Source organism: Cricetulus griseus, chromosome 6, assembly GCF_003668045.3.
Source record: "Cricetulus griseus strain 17A/GY chromosome 6, alternate assembly CriGri-PICRH-1.0, whole genome shotgun sequence".
Lineage (NCBI taxonomy): Eukaryota > Metazoa > Chordata > Mammalia > Rodentia > Cricetidae > Cricetulus > Cricetulus griseus.
Window position 1 is genome coordinate 124,350,800 of NC_048599.1, and position 15,281 is coordinate 124,366,080.

The 15,281-nt window shown below is 42.1% G+C and overlaps 1 protein-coding gene across 1 annotated transcript; it reads right to left on the reverse strand.

Annotated features, from left to right (window-relative positions):
- Window positions 1-303: 303 nt before the first annotated feature.
- On the reverse strand, window positions 304-9,717 carry Lypd6b (LY6/PLAUR domain containing 6B). Its single transcript, XM_035446124.1, has 4 exons — window positions 9,570-9,717; window positions 8,440-8,538; window positions 1,980-2,110; window positions 304-468 (listed from the first exon to the last, which is right to left on the reverse strand). Exons 1-4 carry the CDS (start codon window positions 9,682-9,684, stop codon window positions 304-306), a joined length of 510 nt encoding a protein of 169 aa, XP_035302015.1. The 5' UTR covers window positions 9,685-9,717.
- Window positions 9,718-15,281: the final 5,564 nt, after the last annotated feature.

Below are 15,281 nucleotides of genomic sequence, written 5' to 3' on the forward strand. Positions count from 1 at the left end.
TATAAAGGCCTGGTCAGGCTGGGATTTACCAAGCTACTGTAACCATCAACAATACTGGAGATCTTCTTACAGAAGTGACAGAATGCAGTGCCCCTGGACCAGGACACTGGCAGTCAGGTAGTCCTCTTGGTTCCTACCAAGTCCTCATGCTCAGTGCTGTGACCTAATACAGGAGCATTTCAGCAAAGCAAACCTCTGCCTTCTACTTTGGGGTCCAGTGTATCCTCTTTATAATTCACCGGTCCACTGTTTGTGCCTTTTGCTTTACAGTGCTTGTCTCTGTCCCTCTTAGAAAGAGTAACATCATAGCAAGAGAAGCACGAAGAGCCAAGCCAGCACTGGGAGATAGAGCGTGGGGACACTACTGCCAGATGTCCTCTGTGCGTGCATTACAGCGAAGACTGCGTTTGTGTGGTTGGTAGGCAACTCTACATTGCAGATCATTCCTTCACAGCAAGACCTGCACTCCTGTACAAGGAAGGAAAGGGATAAGAGTGAAGAGCAGGAAGGAGAAAGGAACAACAAAAAAGAAAGACAGATGTCGGAGCTGACAGTCCAGCCTGTGCATTGGTTGGGCCTGTGGGTATCTTCCCCTGCAATGGGCTTGAGCAAAGACCATCCTGAGAGACTTCACCCTAACTCTTGAAGTTTCTGTGTCAAACCCAAGCATAAGTGAGGTGAAGAAGGGATGCTGAATTAGCCTGCACAAGTTGCCAAATCTTGACAGGTTTATCAGAAAACTGTGAAACCAAAGTAAAAGTTGGGAACCTTCTGGATTTGTCATTGGTTTTCTTTCTTAGTATTACTTGTTAGCTAATAATAGTGGCTCTCTCTTGTTTGTGACTTCACCTAAGTTCCATTATTATTGCAGTGACAGTTTGAAAACAAATTTCAGGTTCTGATCGAAAGGGCAATGCTGGGTCCCAAGCCATGACCTCACGAATGAGCCACTCATACAGACTTCCAGGCCAAACAGGCAGCAGAAAAGCATCAACTCCCAGCACAGCCATCATTGGCTGTACAGCCAGCTGCCCATCAGATCCTCCCAGGGGCAAGTTTTGATTTTCCTTTTTTAATCTGGCTGTGTAGCCCAGGCTGCCTTCACACTCACAAGCCTTCTGCCTCGGCCTCCAGAATACTGTGATTACAGGTGTGAGCCAAGGTGCCCAACCTGGAGTACTTTCTTAATGCCCTAGACCTCTATGTGAAGTTCCATACCAATCAGGCTAAGATGCTCCCTTCCAGGCTCACCAGCATACCTTGTCCTTACTGAGCATATGGCCCTTGTGTGATCAGAGTCAACAGCCACTGATGTTGGGGTCACTGACTTAACATACTACACCACATTGTCAAATCTCATGGAATGTGTATTTTCAAGTCATTTTTTTCCTCCAAAATTTTAGGAACTCTGCATGTAAGAGCACATTCTTGTTTGAAATGGTAGAATGAGGACATTAAAGGATCAATTGATGCAATATGTGTTTAGAATTCATCTTATTCTCTTAGGCTTTTTCTCCTCTGAGCAGAGATGGAGGGTGAGACAAAGTTTCAATGGCAAAAGTCATCCCTGTTTTCTCCTTTCTACCATCTAGTTACCCTGGGAAGGGGGTGCTGGTGAAGTTTAGCCAGGAAAAGATCAAGACTCCAGTGCACCTTATTCTTTCAAGGATGAGTTGTTCTTGACCTTCTAGAGCAGATTTCAGATTCTTCATGCAAGTTCTGAAGCCTAGAGTCTGGCTCTAGATCCTGGAAATTATCATTCATTCTTAGTAACATTTCATTTTGAAGACAGAATATCTTCAAATGTCTGCTCTCCTTGTTGGCACTGTAATAGCATCTTTTTGTCAGAGCACAAACAAATCCTTCTTGGTCCTCCCATGATGCATAATTTACCACCACCACCACCATGAAACATGGGAAAGTACACACACACACACACACACACACACACACACACACACACACACACACATCTTTACCGTGTGTTCCGAGTCTCGGCTGTGACGGCAGCCAACAAAATGGCATTCATTTTTAGAGGCACATTTTTTAGTGATGGATGTACTTCTTCCATGGCTGGTGAAGTGATGAACTGTCAAACAATACTGTGTGTCTACGAAAATTTAACAACAACAAAAAAGTAATTTTATTTTCCCTACTGCAAAGGAGACCCCTAGACCATCATGCCAAAAATGACTAAAATTTAGGAAAATCTTTAGGATTCTAGGGGATAAATTTAATAGCAATGAATGCTAGAGTTTGTAGGTGGTATTTCTGCAAAGACATCAGTTCCTAAGTACACATGTGTTTTTGAAAATGAATATAAATAGGTATCCAGCTCCTTTGGCATTAGCTGAAACTGAGAAAAATGTGCAGAGTTTTCATCAGTCCTTGTGCTTGCTCACCAAATATGCAAGTTTTTATGTCCCTAGTCTGCCCTTTCTTCCTCTGAGGCTCATGTTCTAGAACTCTAAATTAAGGCAAAAACTGTGAGCACAAAAACAATGTGTCTGAAAATGTAGAGCCTCACTTAATATTTGTTCCTTACAGGCTAAGTGGCTAATGGGTCTCTAGCTACATGTCAAGTCACCTCCTCCCTCATCCTGCTTATTTGTATTCTAAAACGCTTTGTCATCAGTACACTCTACTTTCCCTCTCCCCTTCACTTCTTGCTTCCCACTCATGCCTGCTCTGTATAGTTAGCTCATTCCTCATTGCTTTAAACACCCATTTTATGACAGCATTCTTCCAAGAAAGTGGTTAATGTGTTATCATGGGATATTCTGTTTTGGTTTTGTGTTTCCTCTGTTGCTACCAAAGACCATGGAAATGCTTCTTAATTTATTCACCATGGATCCCAATAAAAACTGACTAGGGGAAAATGGACCAAGAGTGAGAATACAGAGTTCTTAGGACTGTCACAAATAAGACCTGTTAGATCTTTTGAGATCATTGTACTTTTTTAAATAAAATGCTAACACATACAGTGGCATTTTGATAACTTTAATAATATTTACAATGGCAAATATATTCATATTGTAGATCGGTAGTCAGTTACATTCTAACTGTGTTCATTCATTTAATCCTTACCATGAGCTTTAGAAGGCCACAGACCATTTTAACACCCTTTTTTGTTTTTGTTTTAGACAATATCTCATTATGTAGTCCTGGCTAGTCTGGACCTCCCAGTGTAGACCAGGCTAACCTAGAACTCACACAGAGATCCTCCTGCCTTGGTATCCGGAGTGGAGTGCTAAAGGCATGCACCTCTACCTTATCTACTACCACCCTGATAGGAAGGTTACAGAGGTGTAAGGTAGGATTAAGCAAGGCAGGCTTCAAGGGTTTGGGATCTTAATCAGTACATTTGGCTGCCACCCAGGATACTCAACATTAAACTCAACAAAAGTAGCTGGCTTTTGGAATCTGAAGGAGAGGGAGCCATTAAATGTTTTGGAAAAGGCATTTAAGTATATATTGCAAACTCAGAAAGATTGGAAGCCAGTGGTTGCTTATGTTTATCCAAGCATTGTATACATCACACACAGGAAAATATCCTCTAATCACTCAACACAAAATACCATGTTGTCATGTTCTGCTATAGAGAGACCCTCCTTTAACAGCACTGAGGGGCCACAAGTGGAGCTTTATGGAGATAAAGGAAATCTGAGATGACAAAGAACAATAGTTCCAGGCCTGCCTTTCCTGGATGAATGGTTGACTATCACTTCCCTAAACAACAGCAAAGGGAAAAGTAAGAAATGACACCTCAGTTATAATTCCAGATGGCTAATGTCTTTGAGACTTGAATAGCAGATGGTCAAAAATGAGTTCTCATGCTGTGCTTGAATATGAGGTCATTCCACGATGGTGAGAGTTGGCTTGTCAGGTGGGCTTGGCAGAGCCAACCAGGCTGCCATTGCTATTGCAAGCACTGATAAGGGATGGGAAGCTAAGGTTTCCTGTTTTGTTTATCTGTGCTTAAAAAGAGATGTTATTAGGGTTGGAAAGATGGCTCAGCCCTTCTTGCTCTTCACAGGGAGCTGGGTTCAGTTTCTAGTAGCCATATGTAAACTAACAAGCATCTATAACTCCAGCTGCAGGGGCTCCCATGCCTTCTTCTGTTCTCCTTGGACACCAGACAGATATACAAGCAAAATCCTCATACATATAAAGTAAACCAATCCTTAAAAGATATTTAAATGAACAAAAGAGATGATATTCTAAAACCCAAAGCAGATAAAAGGTTTTGGCTGATAAACAAAGAATTGAAGCATTGTGCATGACATAGTGAGCACAGACTTTGAGTGTCAATTCAAAGAATAGCATGCTCCATAACTGGAAGGCCTACAAACTGGCATACTTTAAAACTATTCTAACTCTTCTATTTGGTGTTCAGGGAAAATTTAAAGCAATTGTTAAAGAATGATATTGACCATCTGAAATAAATTAGGAGAGATAGTTATCAACCAACCTTAAACTAAAATAATTGCTCCAATCTATCTTCTCCAAAGTGGATTTGAAGTCCACTCCATAAGATGGAACTTTGTGCTCAGTAATGTTAACTGGGCCTAAACCCCATGGCTAGCTAAGTCCTAAGTCCTAAGAGAGAACCTTCTGCTATTGTTCTGCTAAGTGGACAAGTAATAAATCACCCTCTTAAGTTTTTACCTTTATACCTTTATACCATAGATTAATGCTTCTCTCAGCCCTCATCAAAGAATCTTTTTTCCCCTACAGGACAGAGTAATTAATACAGAGACCCACAACAGATCAGTGTGCATAGGATAAGAATGTAGAATGCTCAGTGCTATATGGGACAGCTGTTTCATAGTCCCTACTCTCAAGGCTCAGGAATCATCAAGGAAAGTAAGGTAACAAAGATTTTAAGAGCTAGGATGAATGGGTGTCTGCAGTGAAACAATATTTACCAGACATGACAGGACCATTGCACACATGAACTCACAGAGGCTGTGACTGCATACAGAAGACCTGCACACAATCAAGCCAAACAGGATCTCAGCACAGGCAGGGAATGGGGTTAATGCAATCCTATTCCTAGATGAGAAGCTATTGGCAATTCATGGCTGCTCGGTAGGTCAAGTCAGTTTTCTTTAGGATGCGGCCCCTGAGAGGATACTCATAATCATCTATTACCCATCCCCACTATGTGAACTCATTGGGTTTAAAAAAGAGCCCACAAAATTGGGAAAGAATAGTGTTGAATTTGTAGGGGAAGGAGATAAGGGAGAAACTGGAGGGGAGTAAAAAGTGAGTGCACTGATTAAAATGAATTGTATGCATGTGCAAAATTCTAAATATGCCAGGCAGTCACCACTGCCTGCCTTTACTCCCAGCACTTGGGAGGCAGAGGCAGGTGGAGCTCTGTAAATTCAAGGCCAGCCTGGTCTACAGAGCGAGTTCCAGGACAGCTAGGGCTGTTACACAAAGAAACCCCATGTCAGAAAAAATCTACATAGAAAAAAAATCATTTAAAACAACTAAGAAAAGTTTTTGTGGAAACATGAAAAAATACACACAATCACATACAAGCATATAATAATTTAAGAGCAGTGCTCTAAATAAATATAAATATAAAATAAATATAAAAGAACCTCAAGAAAAAAGACTCCAGAGGCAGAGGCAGAGGCAGAGAGGCAGAGAGGCAGAGAGGCAGAGAGAGGCAGAGGCAGAGGCAGAGGGCAGAGAGGCAGAGAGGCAGAGAGGCAGAGAGGCAGAGAGGCAGAGAGGCAGAGAGGCAGAGAGGCAGAGAGGCAGAGAGGCAGAGAGGCAGAGAGGCAGAGAGGCAGAGAGGCAGAGAGGCAGAGAGGCAGAGAGGCAGAGAGGCAGAGAGGCAGAGAGGCAGAGAGGCAGAGAGGCAGAGAGGCAGAGAGAGAGGCAGAGAGGCAGAGAGGCAGAGAGGCAGAGAGGCAGAGAGGCAGAGAGGCAGAGAGGCAGAGAGGCAGAGAGGCAGAGAGGCAGAGAGGCAGAGAGGCAGAGAGGCAGAGAGGCAGAGAGGCAGAGAGGCAGAGAGGCAGAGAGGCAGAGAGGCAGAGAGGCAGAGAGGCAGAGAGGCAGAGGCAGAGGCAGGCAGATCTCTGAGTTTAAGGCCAGACTAGTATACAGATTCAGTTTCAGAATAGCCAAGCTTAGGCAATGAAGAAAACCATTGAAAACAGAAAGCTGGCGAAGATGTAACTGAACAAGGGGGCCATGTTCCAGGCCCAGCAAGCAGCAGAATTTGGCAGCTTTGGCCACATGGTTCTGGCTTTAGAGCCAAGGACAGAAGAAAGGAGTTATGGAACATTCCTCCGTGACTAATGAAGACTCTGAGGCCAGGCATGTGCCAGGTGTATCGCTACAATGGAGACTTAGAGAGGCCATTACATGAAGCTGTTAAGGTGGAAGCCTGGGTTGCCTTGGGGACCCCAAGATGTTGGAAATGCCAGAGTCATGTGATACCTGCCAAGGAAAAGTTGATAACAGGGAGTAGAAACAGACCAAGAGAAAGAAGTGTGTTACAGTCAACAAAACTGAAAGGAGTTGAAGGTCTGAAGAGCATTTGACATCAGACGTGGAGATGCAGAGTTTGGAGTTTGCCCAGCTGGTTTTCAGACTTGCTTTGGTCTAGCACTATGCTCCCTTCCCTGTGTATTGGAATGGTGATGTATATCCTGTGCCATTATATCTTGGAAGTATGTGATCTGCTGTTTGATTTTGACTTTACAGGGGATTACAGTTAAGAGGCTACGTGGATCTCAGAAGAGACTTTGAACTTTAGACTTAAATAACTGTGAGACTGTTATAGACTACGGGGACTTCTGAAGTTGGATTGAATGCATTTTTTGCATTATAATGTGGCTTCAAGCTTTTGAGAGACGGGGAGTTGAATGTGGTGGTTTGAAAGAGAATAGCCCTCAAAGGGAGTGACACTATTAGGAGGTGTGGCCTTGTTGGAGGAAGTGTGTCACTGTGTGGGTGAGCTTTGAGATTTCCTTTGCTCAAGCTACACTCAAATGTGGAGCATAAGGAAATTATGCTACAATTAAATGTTTTACTTTGTAAGAGTTGCCATGGTCATGGTGTCTCTTCACAATAGAAATGAAACCCTGACTCAGAAAGAAGTCACAGGCATGCACACATAACTTAGCAGTGATTCTTGGTAATCTAGCAAGTAGGAGTTTTTTGGTTTTGTTTTTTGCTTTTTTTAGAGGGGGAGTTCCACAGATTTCTTGTGTCTGGATAAAATCAGGTCATTCTACTATTATAAATGATGTAGCATAGAAAGATTCATGGTAATAGACCCAAACCAGCAATTTCTAATTCTGGAAATCTGTTCTGCTATCTATCTTTCTTGAACCATTGCATCTGAAAATCTAACATCAGAACATCCCAGTCTCATTATAGCTCTCTCAATTCAGAACTCCTATGAGCATATTCTGTCTGCTTTACTTCCCACCCTTGTATGAAAACATTCAGTTTCCTCATGACTCTATTTCTACCTCTAAGAGCTCCAGTCCCCACCTTGCAAGCAAAAGTGATGAGTTCCCACACTTGGTGTATTCCTTGACTTTTGTCTCTAGCTATGCATTCTCCATATAGCAGCCACCACAAGGTTGTACATAACAATCAGTATCATGTGTCCTCACTTCTACACTCTATCAGAGAAAGAAACATCTGCAGGTCTTTGAATGTGGGTCTCTCTCAGATTGTTTCTCCATCTCCCACTGTGCCACAGTGGCCAATCTGTTACTGAAGAGGCCACACCAACTGTTGACTCTGGAAGTCTTTACAATTGAGATTTTTTCCTTCCAGGAACACTATTCCTACAGATCTCCACCAAGTTTCCTTGTCTTGGCCATTCAAGTCTTTGTTTAGAGATTTCCCATGGCTACCTAGTCAAAGGCATCCATTCATCTGTCAGCAAGTATTTACTGAGTGAATATTAGGAGCCAGGCACCAGAATGGGCATTGGAGATGTTTCAGTAACCTAGCAAGGATAATCAGATGTTTGTTAAGGGAGTGAATGAGCTTCCCGAGCATCAATGAATCTTGAGATTAGAGTACAGAAACCTTTCTTTGCTTTAAGCCAATGAGTATGACTTTTCTAAAGTATCATCAAGCATCAAGCATTTCTGGAATTGTTTGAATGCTTTAGTCAACACTGTGGATTCTGTCTTCTTAATAAATACATTTTAAGAAATCTTTCCTCATGATGCATACAACTGCATGTTGAGGCTGTGTCAGTCACTTCCAGGTCCTCTCAGGATATTCTGTTGTCTGGATAGTTTTTCACAAGAAATCCAGGACTCCTACAGAATGCCACTGGGCTGCTGGCACATTAATCTATTATGTAAGCCATCTCTTCCAGCTAAGGGAAGGACCTGAATAAAGTAAGGGCACAAAAGAATCCAGAAGAGTTTCCCAAGCTCACATACTCACCCTGTGGACACCACTTGTCTTCTGCCCATCGATTGCAATTATAATTATCCCCTGCATTTTCACAAGTAAAACACTTGAAGCTGTTTGGAAATGGTGTGGCTATAAAGAAAAAGGAAATAAGGTCACAAAAAGATGGAATTTTCAAACTTCAAAAATAGCACAAAATTAGCCACTTTATTAGATGAAACAATACATACAAGACATCCTCTTGGGAATGCCTGTGTTCCAAAAGCATGATCTACCCACTGGCTTGTGCTCATTTCATTTATTCCCTTCTAGTAAGTACTATAATCTTCCATTATAGAGAAATGAAAATGACTCCACAAGCTACTTTGAAAGATCCATGGTATGGTTCTATTCCAATTTATCTTCTGAAATAAGAAGGAATGCAAGGATGATAGCAGTATTACAGATTATATACATCTACATCTACTTATGCATACACATATCTGAATGAGATAGACAGAGACAAATTAGATGGAACATCCTGAATAATGTAGAAATGCAAAGTGAAGAACAAGAATGACATACATCTTGTGTAGGGCTAGGATGAAGATAGCCCTCACCCTGGCTGTGTATCATCAGCACCTGGAAGGCATCTTAAAAGAGAAGAGGAGAAAGGAAAAGAAAAACATATCCCATACCCCACCATTTGAATTACCATTTCACTACTTTTAGTGGCAAAACATTTTATGCACCATTAATTATGCATAACAGTAATGAGGACCCAGGTCCCACTCTCTTCCCAATTTCAAACTTTCTGATGAATTTCCAAATAGTGTTAATGGTCATTTGAATGAATGGGTATATTGTTTATGCAGAAACTTTCCATAGCTGGTAATCTTCTCTGATGAAGAAATCAACAAAGATCATTGAACCTCTGCTAAGCCATGATTAGGGACAGTGCTCACAAGAGCCTTGTTTGGCTCTTGTGTTCTTAAAATAGAAGCCTTGTAAGACTGTAGCAGGAAGCCAACCCATTGTAAAGAAAAGAGAAGCCTTCCATGACAACACCCTCATCCTGGCAGTGGCTAGACCTGTCTAGGTAAACCCAACCATTCAGGAAAGGTATGGTAGACGGAAGTGGAAAGTTAAGTGGACACAGAATGAGAACCACAGCCCCTACTTACGGTCAAGGGGGGGCCTCACATTGTAGAAGTTAATGTTCTTGGCAAACGCCCAGTTTTCTGAGAAGATCAAGATCTGAAGGATGGTGACAGCTAGAATGTGGCAGAGGAGCAGCATTCTGATCTCCCGGATTGGGCAAGTCCAACTCGTATGTCTGTCATGAAAACACAGACTGGGTCACTTATTTCTTATACATCAGTGGGAGTTGTATTCTGCTTCTGCTTAGAAAGCTCAGCTGTTCAGCCTGCAGAAAAGGGTCAGTACCACAAGTACTATTTGGATGAAAATTAAATAATCACTGCCTTCTACTGGCCTGATGGATTTCAGCAGGACACCCAGTGAACCTCCCTGTCCAGGAATACAAACATCTGGGACTAGCCTGGCTTCAACAGGTTCCTTCTGTGTCTGGGGCTAGCTAGCTGATGCTGTGCTGAATCATGCAATTTTTTTTTTCAATCAAGCCTGGTTCTTGGTTTACTTACCTGGAGTCACTAAACCACTTATTTCTGAAATCCTTTCCCTGAGTAAACAGAGGCACTTGATCCATTTTGCAACTCCGTCAAATCCTGGGAGGAGCCATAAAAGTAAAGCAAATACTGAGTAATGCTCAATAAGTCTGGACTCAAATCTGTGCTGATCACAGAGCTCACAGGGGCAGAGAAGAGAAGGAAGCATCACATGAGATGCCAGCTCCACTGGTACCTATCACACTTGGTGCAAGGACAAACCACCAGGATGCTCCAGAGGAAACAATCAATAATGTCCCCTGTCCACAAACATTATTGACTATGTTCCTAACTTTGAGCAGATGGGACTGCAACTCGGTGGAATTACAGATAAGCACACAATACTGAGTAAAGGACATGGCATTTTGGGCCCCCATAGAACCCACAGGTTCTACCCTGGGAAGCCAGCCTGTGTGAGTAATTAAATGTGCAGTCTCATCACTGATGGGTTGTCTGGCCAGGGAAAGATGAGTGGTGGCTGCAGAAGAAAACATGCAACTTGGGTCCAAAGGTTCAGGTGCTGGCTCTGCTGTTTATTAGCTTCTTGATGTTGGGTGAGCTCTTTAAACTCTATTAACCTCAATTTCCCCATCTGTAAAATGGCTTAATAATACCCACACTACCCACACATTTGGATAATTGTGAGCATCAAATACAGGTTCAGATAGGATCACATAGCTTCGAATAAAATACACATAATAAGAGTTCTGTGGAAATGCTGGAGTTCAATAGAATAGGCCAGACTCATTTTCTTCTTGCTGAATCAACCGGTCTCTGTGGCTTAGGGAAATTTTCATAGAAAAGTGCTTTCATATCTGCATATACACACATGGTTCTTTACATTAGCTGCTTTTGAAGCCATGGCAATAGTGTGTGGATTCCATGATTTTTCTTCTTCTCTTGTGATTTTTGCACACAAGTAACACATAAGCATGGGTACTGAACTGACTATCATATAAAGTCTTCCCTTCCTAAAGAGGACCTTTGTGAAGGCAAGACCAAGTCACTGAGGGTGTAGTCAGTGAAAGAAAGCACACTGGTGTGGAATTTCTAAGAATACAATGGGGTTAAACTTTATAGATTTTGTTTTATTTACATCACCACATAGACCCAGAAATATTAAATCTATTTTTCTAGTTCATTTTAGTAACCAAGATTGAAATTTTAGTACTTATGCTTCTACATTTCATTCCTATGGTCTATCTGAAGACGCAGACATTATCAAGTCAAGTGGTTATATGAAAAAACAATGCTGCTTTTCCTATTCACACATCTAAATTGGTCCAACCCAAAGTTACAACCAATCTGTAGCCAAAGGATAGAACCCAATATCCCAAGAGAGACTCTTTATAAGGGGGAGATGAGTTCTCACTGCCCCCAAACCTCAGAATGACAGTGCTCTAACAGCAAACCACATTGTTTGTATAATATGGGCAAGACTCCTAAGAACATGGATTTTGGATTCACATTGTCTACACTCTGATCCCCTTCATCACTAAGCTGCTATGGGACCTTAGATAAGTTGCTGAAGCTTCCCAATTCCAGCTTCCCTCTCTGTAAAACAATCATAACAATAGCAGTTTTAAAGTAAGGCTTCCATGACCTCCTGCCTATAAGGCTGAAGCTGAGCATCGAGCCACAGTTGAAGCTATGTTCATTTAATGCTTTCATTGGGTGGTAAAGATCATTGGCTGAAATACCTGTTTTTAGACCCAACTCCGGCAATGCTTGGTTCAAGCTAATTAACCTCTCTATAGCGCAGTTTTTGTGCCTGTGAAATGGGAGTAGTAATGTTGCCTTGTAGAGCTACAGAACTAAAATTGGCTAAAGCACATACAATGCTTGAATTATTTAGTTATATACCTGGGTTTTGACTAATTCTTGTAAGCATATTACAGATCAAAATCCCTGGTTTTCCTAAAGTAACTTTCCTTTGAAACCAAAGCTCATTCATTCATTCAACATGACATTATTTACACCCACTGCAGCTCATACATTGTTATCATTGACTTCCCACCAATGCCTTTTCTTCTCACGAAAACTGCATTTTAGAGTGAAAAGGCAACACAAAGGGGGTGCATAATTTGAGACAGTTATAAATGCCATAAAGGTGAAGCAATAAGGCAATAACTTGGTAGGAAGGGGATAGCTGTATCAATGTGACAGTCTGTACACACATCTCTGAGTAAGTGGCATATGAGCAGATGAATTAAATGAAGAAAAGAAACAAGAGCTAAACAAAAAAGCAATCCCTCCTATGGAGGGAATTGAAGAAAACAGGTCTGGGCAGATGGCTCAATGGATAAGAGCACTTTCTGCACAAACATGAGGGTCTAGGTTCAGGTCCATATAAAAAGACAGGTACAACACAGATGTACCGGGTATAACCATGCATGCCTATAACCCCAGTGCTGTGTAAGGGGAGACAGGAGGATTGATGGGGCTTGTCCGTCTGGCTCCTGATCTCTCACTGAACAAGGAATGAAGTGAAGAGTGATAAGAGCAGGACACCTAATTTCCTCCTCTAGCTTCTTCATGCACACACAGGAATGAGCATCCATGCACACACCCCACACACATCTGGACACACAGACAGAAAAGGATAGTATTACGTGTGCCTGTAGCACACAGTGTACTGGTTTGCAGGGATAGACAGTCGGGTAGTGGATAAAACTACAAACATAAGCACTTACCGTAAAGATTTGGATCCAGAAAAATCGAGAACTTGAAAAAAAAACATAAATGTTTTGTGTCTGTAGAGACATTTGTCCCAAATCCCTAGTTTTGTTCATTGCTCCTGGAATTAAAAAAGGGTGTAAATGATTGTGAAGGCAGAGGAGGATGGAATTCAGATCTCCCAAAGGGTTCTCCAAAGGGTTCAAACTACTGAATGGATATGGTGAGATGACTTGGTCAGTGAAGTGCTTGATGAGTGTAATCTCCAGCATCCATAAAGAGCCAGGAAGAGCAGTGTGTGTCTATAATTTCAGTACGGATAAGTGGAGACACGGGGATCCTTGGAGCTAACTGGTCAGTCATCCTACCCAATCAGTGATGTCAGGTGCAATAAATGACACTATTATAAGTAAATAAGATAGAAAGTAACCTTGACTTCTGACCTTCATAAGCACAAGCATACCTGTACACGTGAACATATCCCTCTCCCCTGACACACAAACAAATCTAAGTGTAAGGCTTGCTTTTTGGATTCCCCATGCTCTAAAACAGCACTGCAGAGACAGAGTCATTGCCATTGTGCAACTGGGGAAACTGAGGCTCACAGTCATACTGCCACTGACATGGTAGCCCCTCAAAAATTTTCACATTGGACTATTAGCAAAATCCAAAACAAAGAATGTTTGAGTCCCATGGTGCTTCATCTACACAGCCAAAATGTATTTTCAGTTACACTTCAAAGTAAACTGGCAAAGCCTTATTCATACAACATTTTCCAAAACTGAAAAGGTTTGCCTGTCAAGTGAGGAATGAACCAAATAAAAGTGCTTCTAGTTTCTGAGCAGGCTTTATAATGTGCTACTATACACTGTCTCCTGAGCAACGCTGGGCTCTATCTTCTTCCGTATATGGGTTTGTGTTACCTTGAGTGTTTTATTTCTTACAAGAAAACAGCATCAGGGTAATGAAAAGGGAAATGGTTAAGTAGAGTGTCCTGGAGTTGCTGTACATTGAGAAGCACTTCATAGAGTCCCTGAACTAAAGTACATCTTTGGAGAATTTGCTGAGCATGAACTCCCCTGAGTCTCTGTCATAGGCAAGATCACAGGAGAGTTTGTCTTCTGTTCCATGCAAAGGGTAGGATCTACAATATGTGCTTGAACAAACCAGGCTATTTTCTCCATGGCCATCACACAGACTGCTGTTTCTTCATCATGTAGGATGAGATGTAAGCTGTGAGGTTCCTAAGGTAATTGGTAAACTGTGTAGATATATCTCCCTGGGTGGAGGAGCCTAGAAACTTCTGAGATTCACATAATGGTCAAATATTGCTGTTTACTGCTTAACAATACAGCCGTCAATGATTTGGCTTCCTGTGAGGATGTGTTTATTCTGACACTAAGACAAAAGTTCCACTGTATACCATGGATGTATACAACCCTCACACTCATTGGAAGCTCAAAAGGTCTTTCTCCAAGAGAGCTTACTGCTTTGGTCCATGTTTCCCAGAGACAGGCTTGGACAAAAACAGCATGTGTGTGGTGCTGGCCTCCCCTGTGCTTTGAGTCCCTTCTCTGCTCCAAATTGCAAACAGCTTCTTTGCCAGGACAGAGACTTCTTCCAGGCATATTTGGATAGATACAGGAAGCAACTCTCAGGCCTTCCAGAGAATGGCAGGTAGCCAGATTTTAAGTTAAGGAAACCCCTTTCTGAGACTGGCCCATACCTGCCCAGAATAAATAAAGTCAGGGACTCTATGAAGTGCTTCTCAATGTACAGACTTGATTCACAGGAGGACATGTGGTTCAGAAGCAGAACAACTTCCCAGGCCCCAGCCCTCCTAATCATGCAGGCGATACTTCCACAGAGCTGAAGGGGACCTCGAGAAGCAGCATATTGCCGGCATCTTTTGAGGCAGTAAAGAGATCTACACTTTTTAAAAAAAATATTCACCAGATGTATGCCCAGCACACACCACATACTCACTAAATACATTTCAGAAGAGAATCAACATCGTTATCTATGACCCAAACAGAGCTCCATTCAGGATGATTAAAACAAAGTTATGTAGAGTAAAGAACCGGCAGGGTGTCCAAAGCTGCTAAATGGTGGACTCCTAAAGTCGGGCAGAGAATACTGCATTTCTTACATAGTTCCTAAATATGAGTCAGCAAGCACAAAAGCAGCCTTCAGCTGCTAATGAAATAAATGAAGAGAGATAATTGAAGGGAAGCAACCCTTCATGAAAGAAGCAGTCCAACATGCCCTTCAACACTCACATTCGCACCTCCCTGCAAGCACCACTTACTCTGCAGGCAGGTACACTAATGACAATCTTAATAAGCCTGGCTTCGCTTTTTAAAAAAAGTGGAAACTCAAAGTGAGTGCTAAAATCTTACTGGGAAAGAATGGAATAGGTGAAACTCTTCTTGAAAGGGAGAATGTGCCAGAAGAAAATGTCACTATCCACAGCTAGAGTGGGGAACAAGTTGCTTCTGGTTGGGAAACCCAGGTGGTGAAGAGAGATGCTCA

What these genes read in the sequence shown, in the direction of transcription:
- Lypd6b (XM_035446124.1), bottom strand. Translation starts at nt 9,684, where the DNA reads ATGCTGCTCCTCTGCCACATTCTAGCTGTCACCATCCTTCAGATCTTG. An exon ending in TGTGAGGCCCCCCCTTGACC is followed by an intron (nt 8,539 to 9,569) that starts GTAAGTAGGGGC and finishes TTTTCTTTATAG; the next exon opens with CCACACCATTTCCAAACAGC. An exon ending in GCCGAGACTCGGAACACACG is followed by an intron (nt 469 to 1,979) that starts GTAAAGATGTGT and finishes TTCCTTGTACAG; the next exon opens with GAGTGCAGGTCTTGCTGTGA.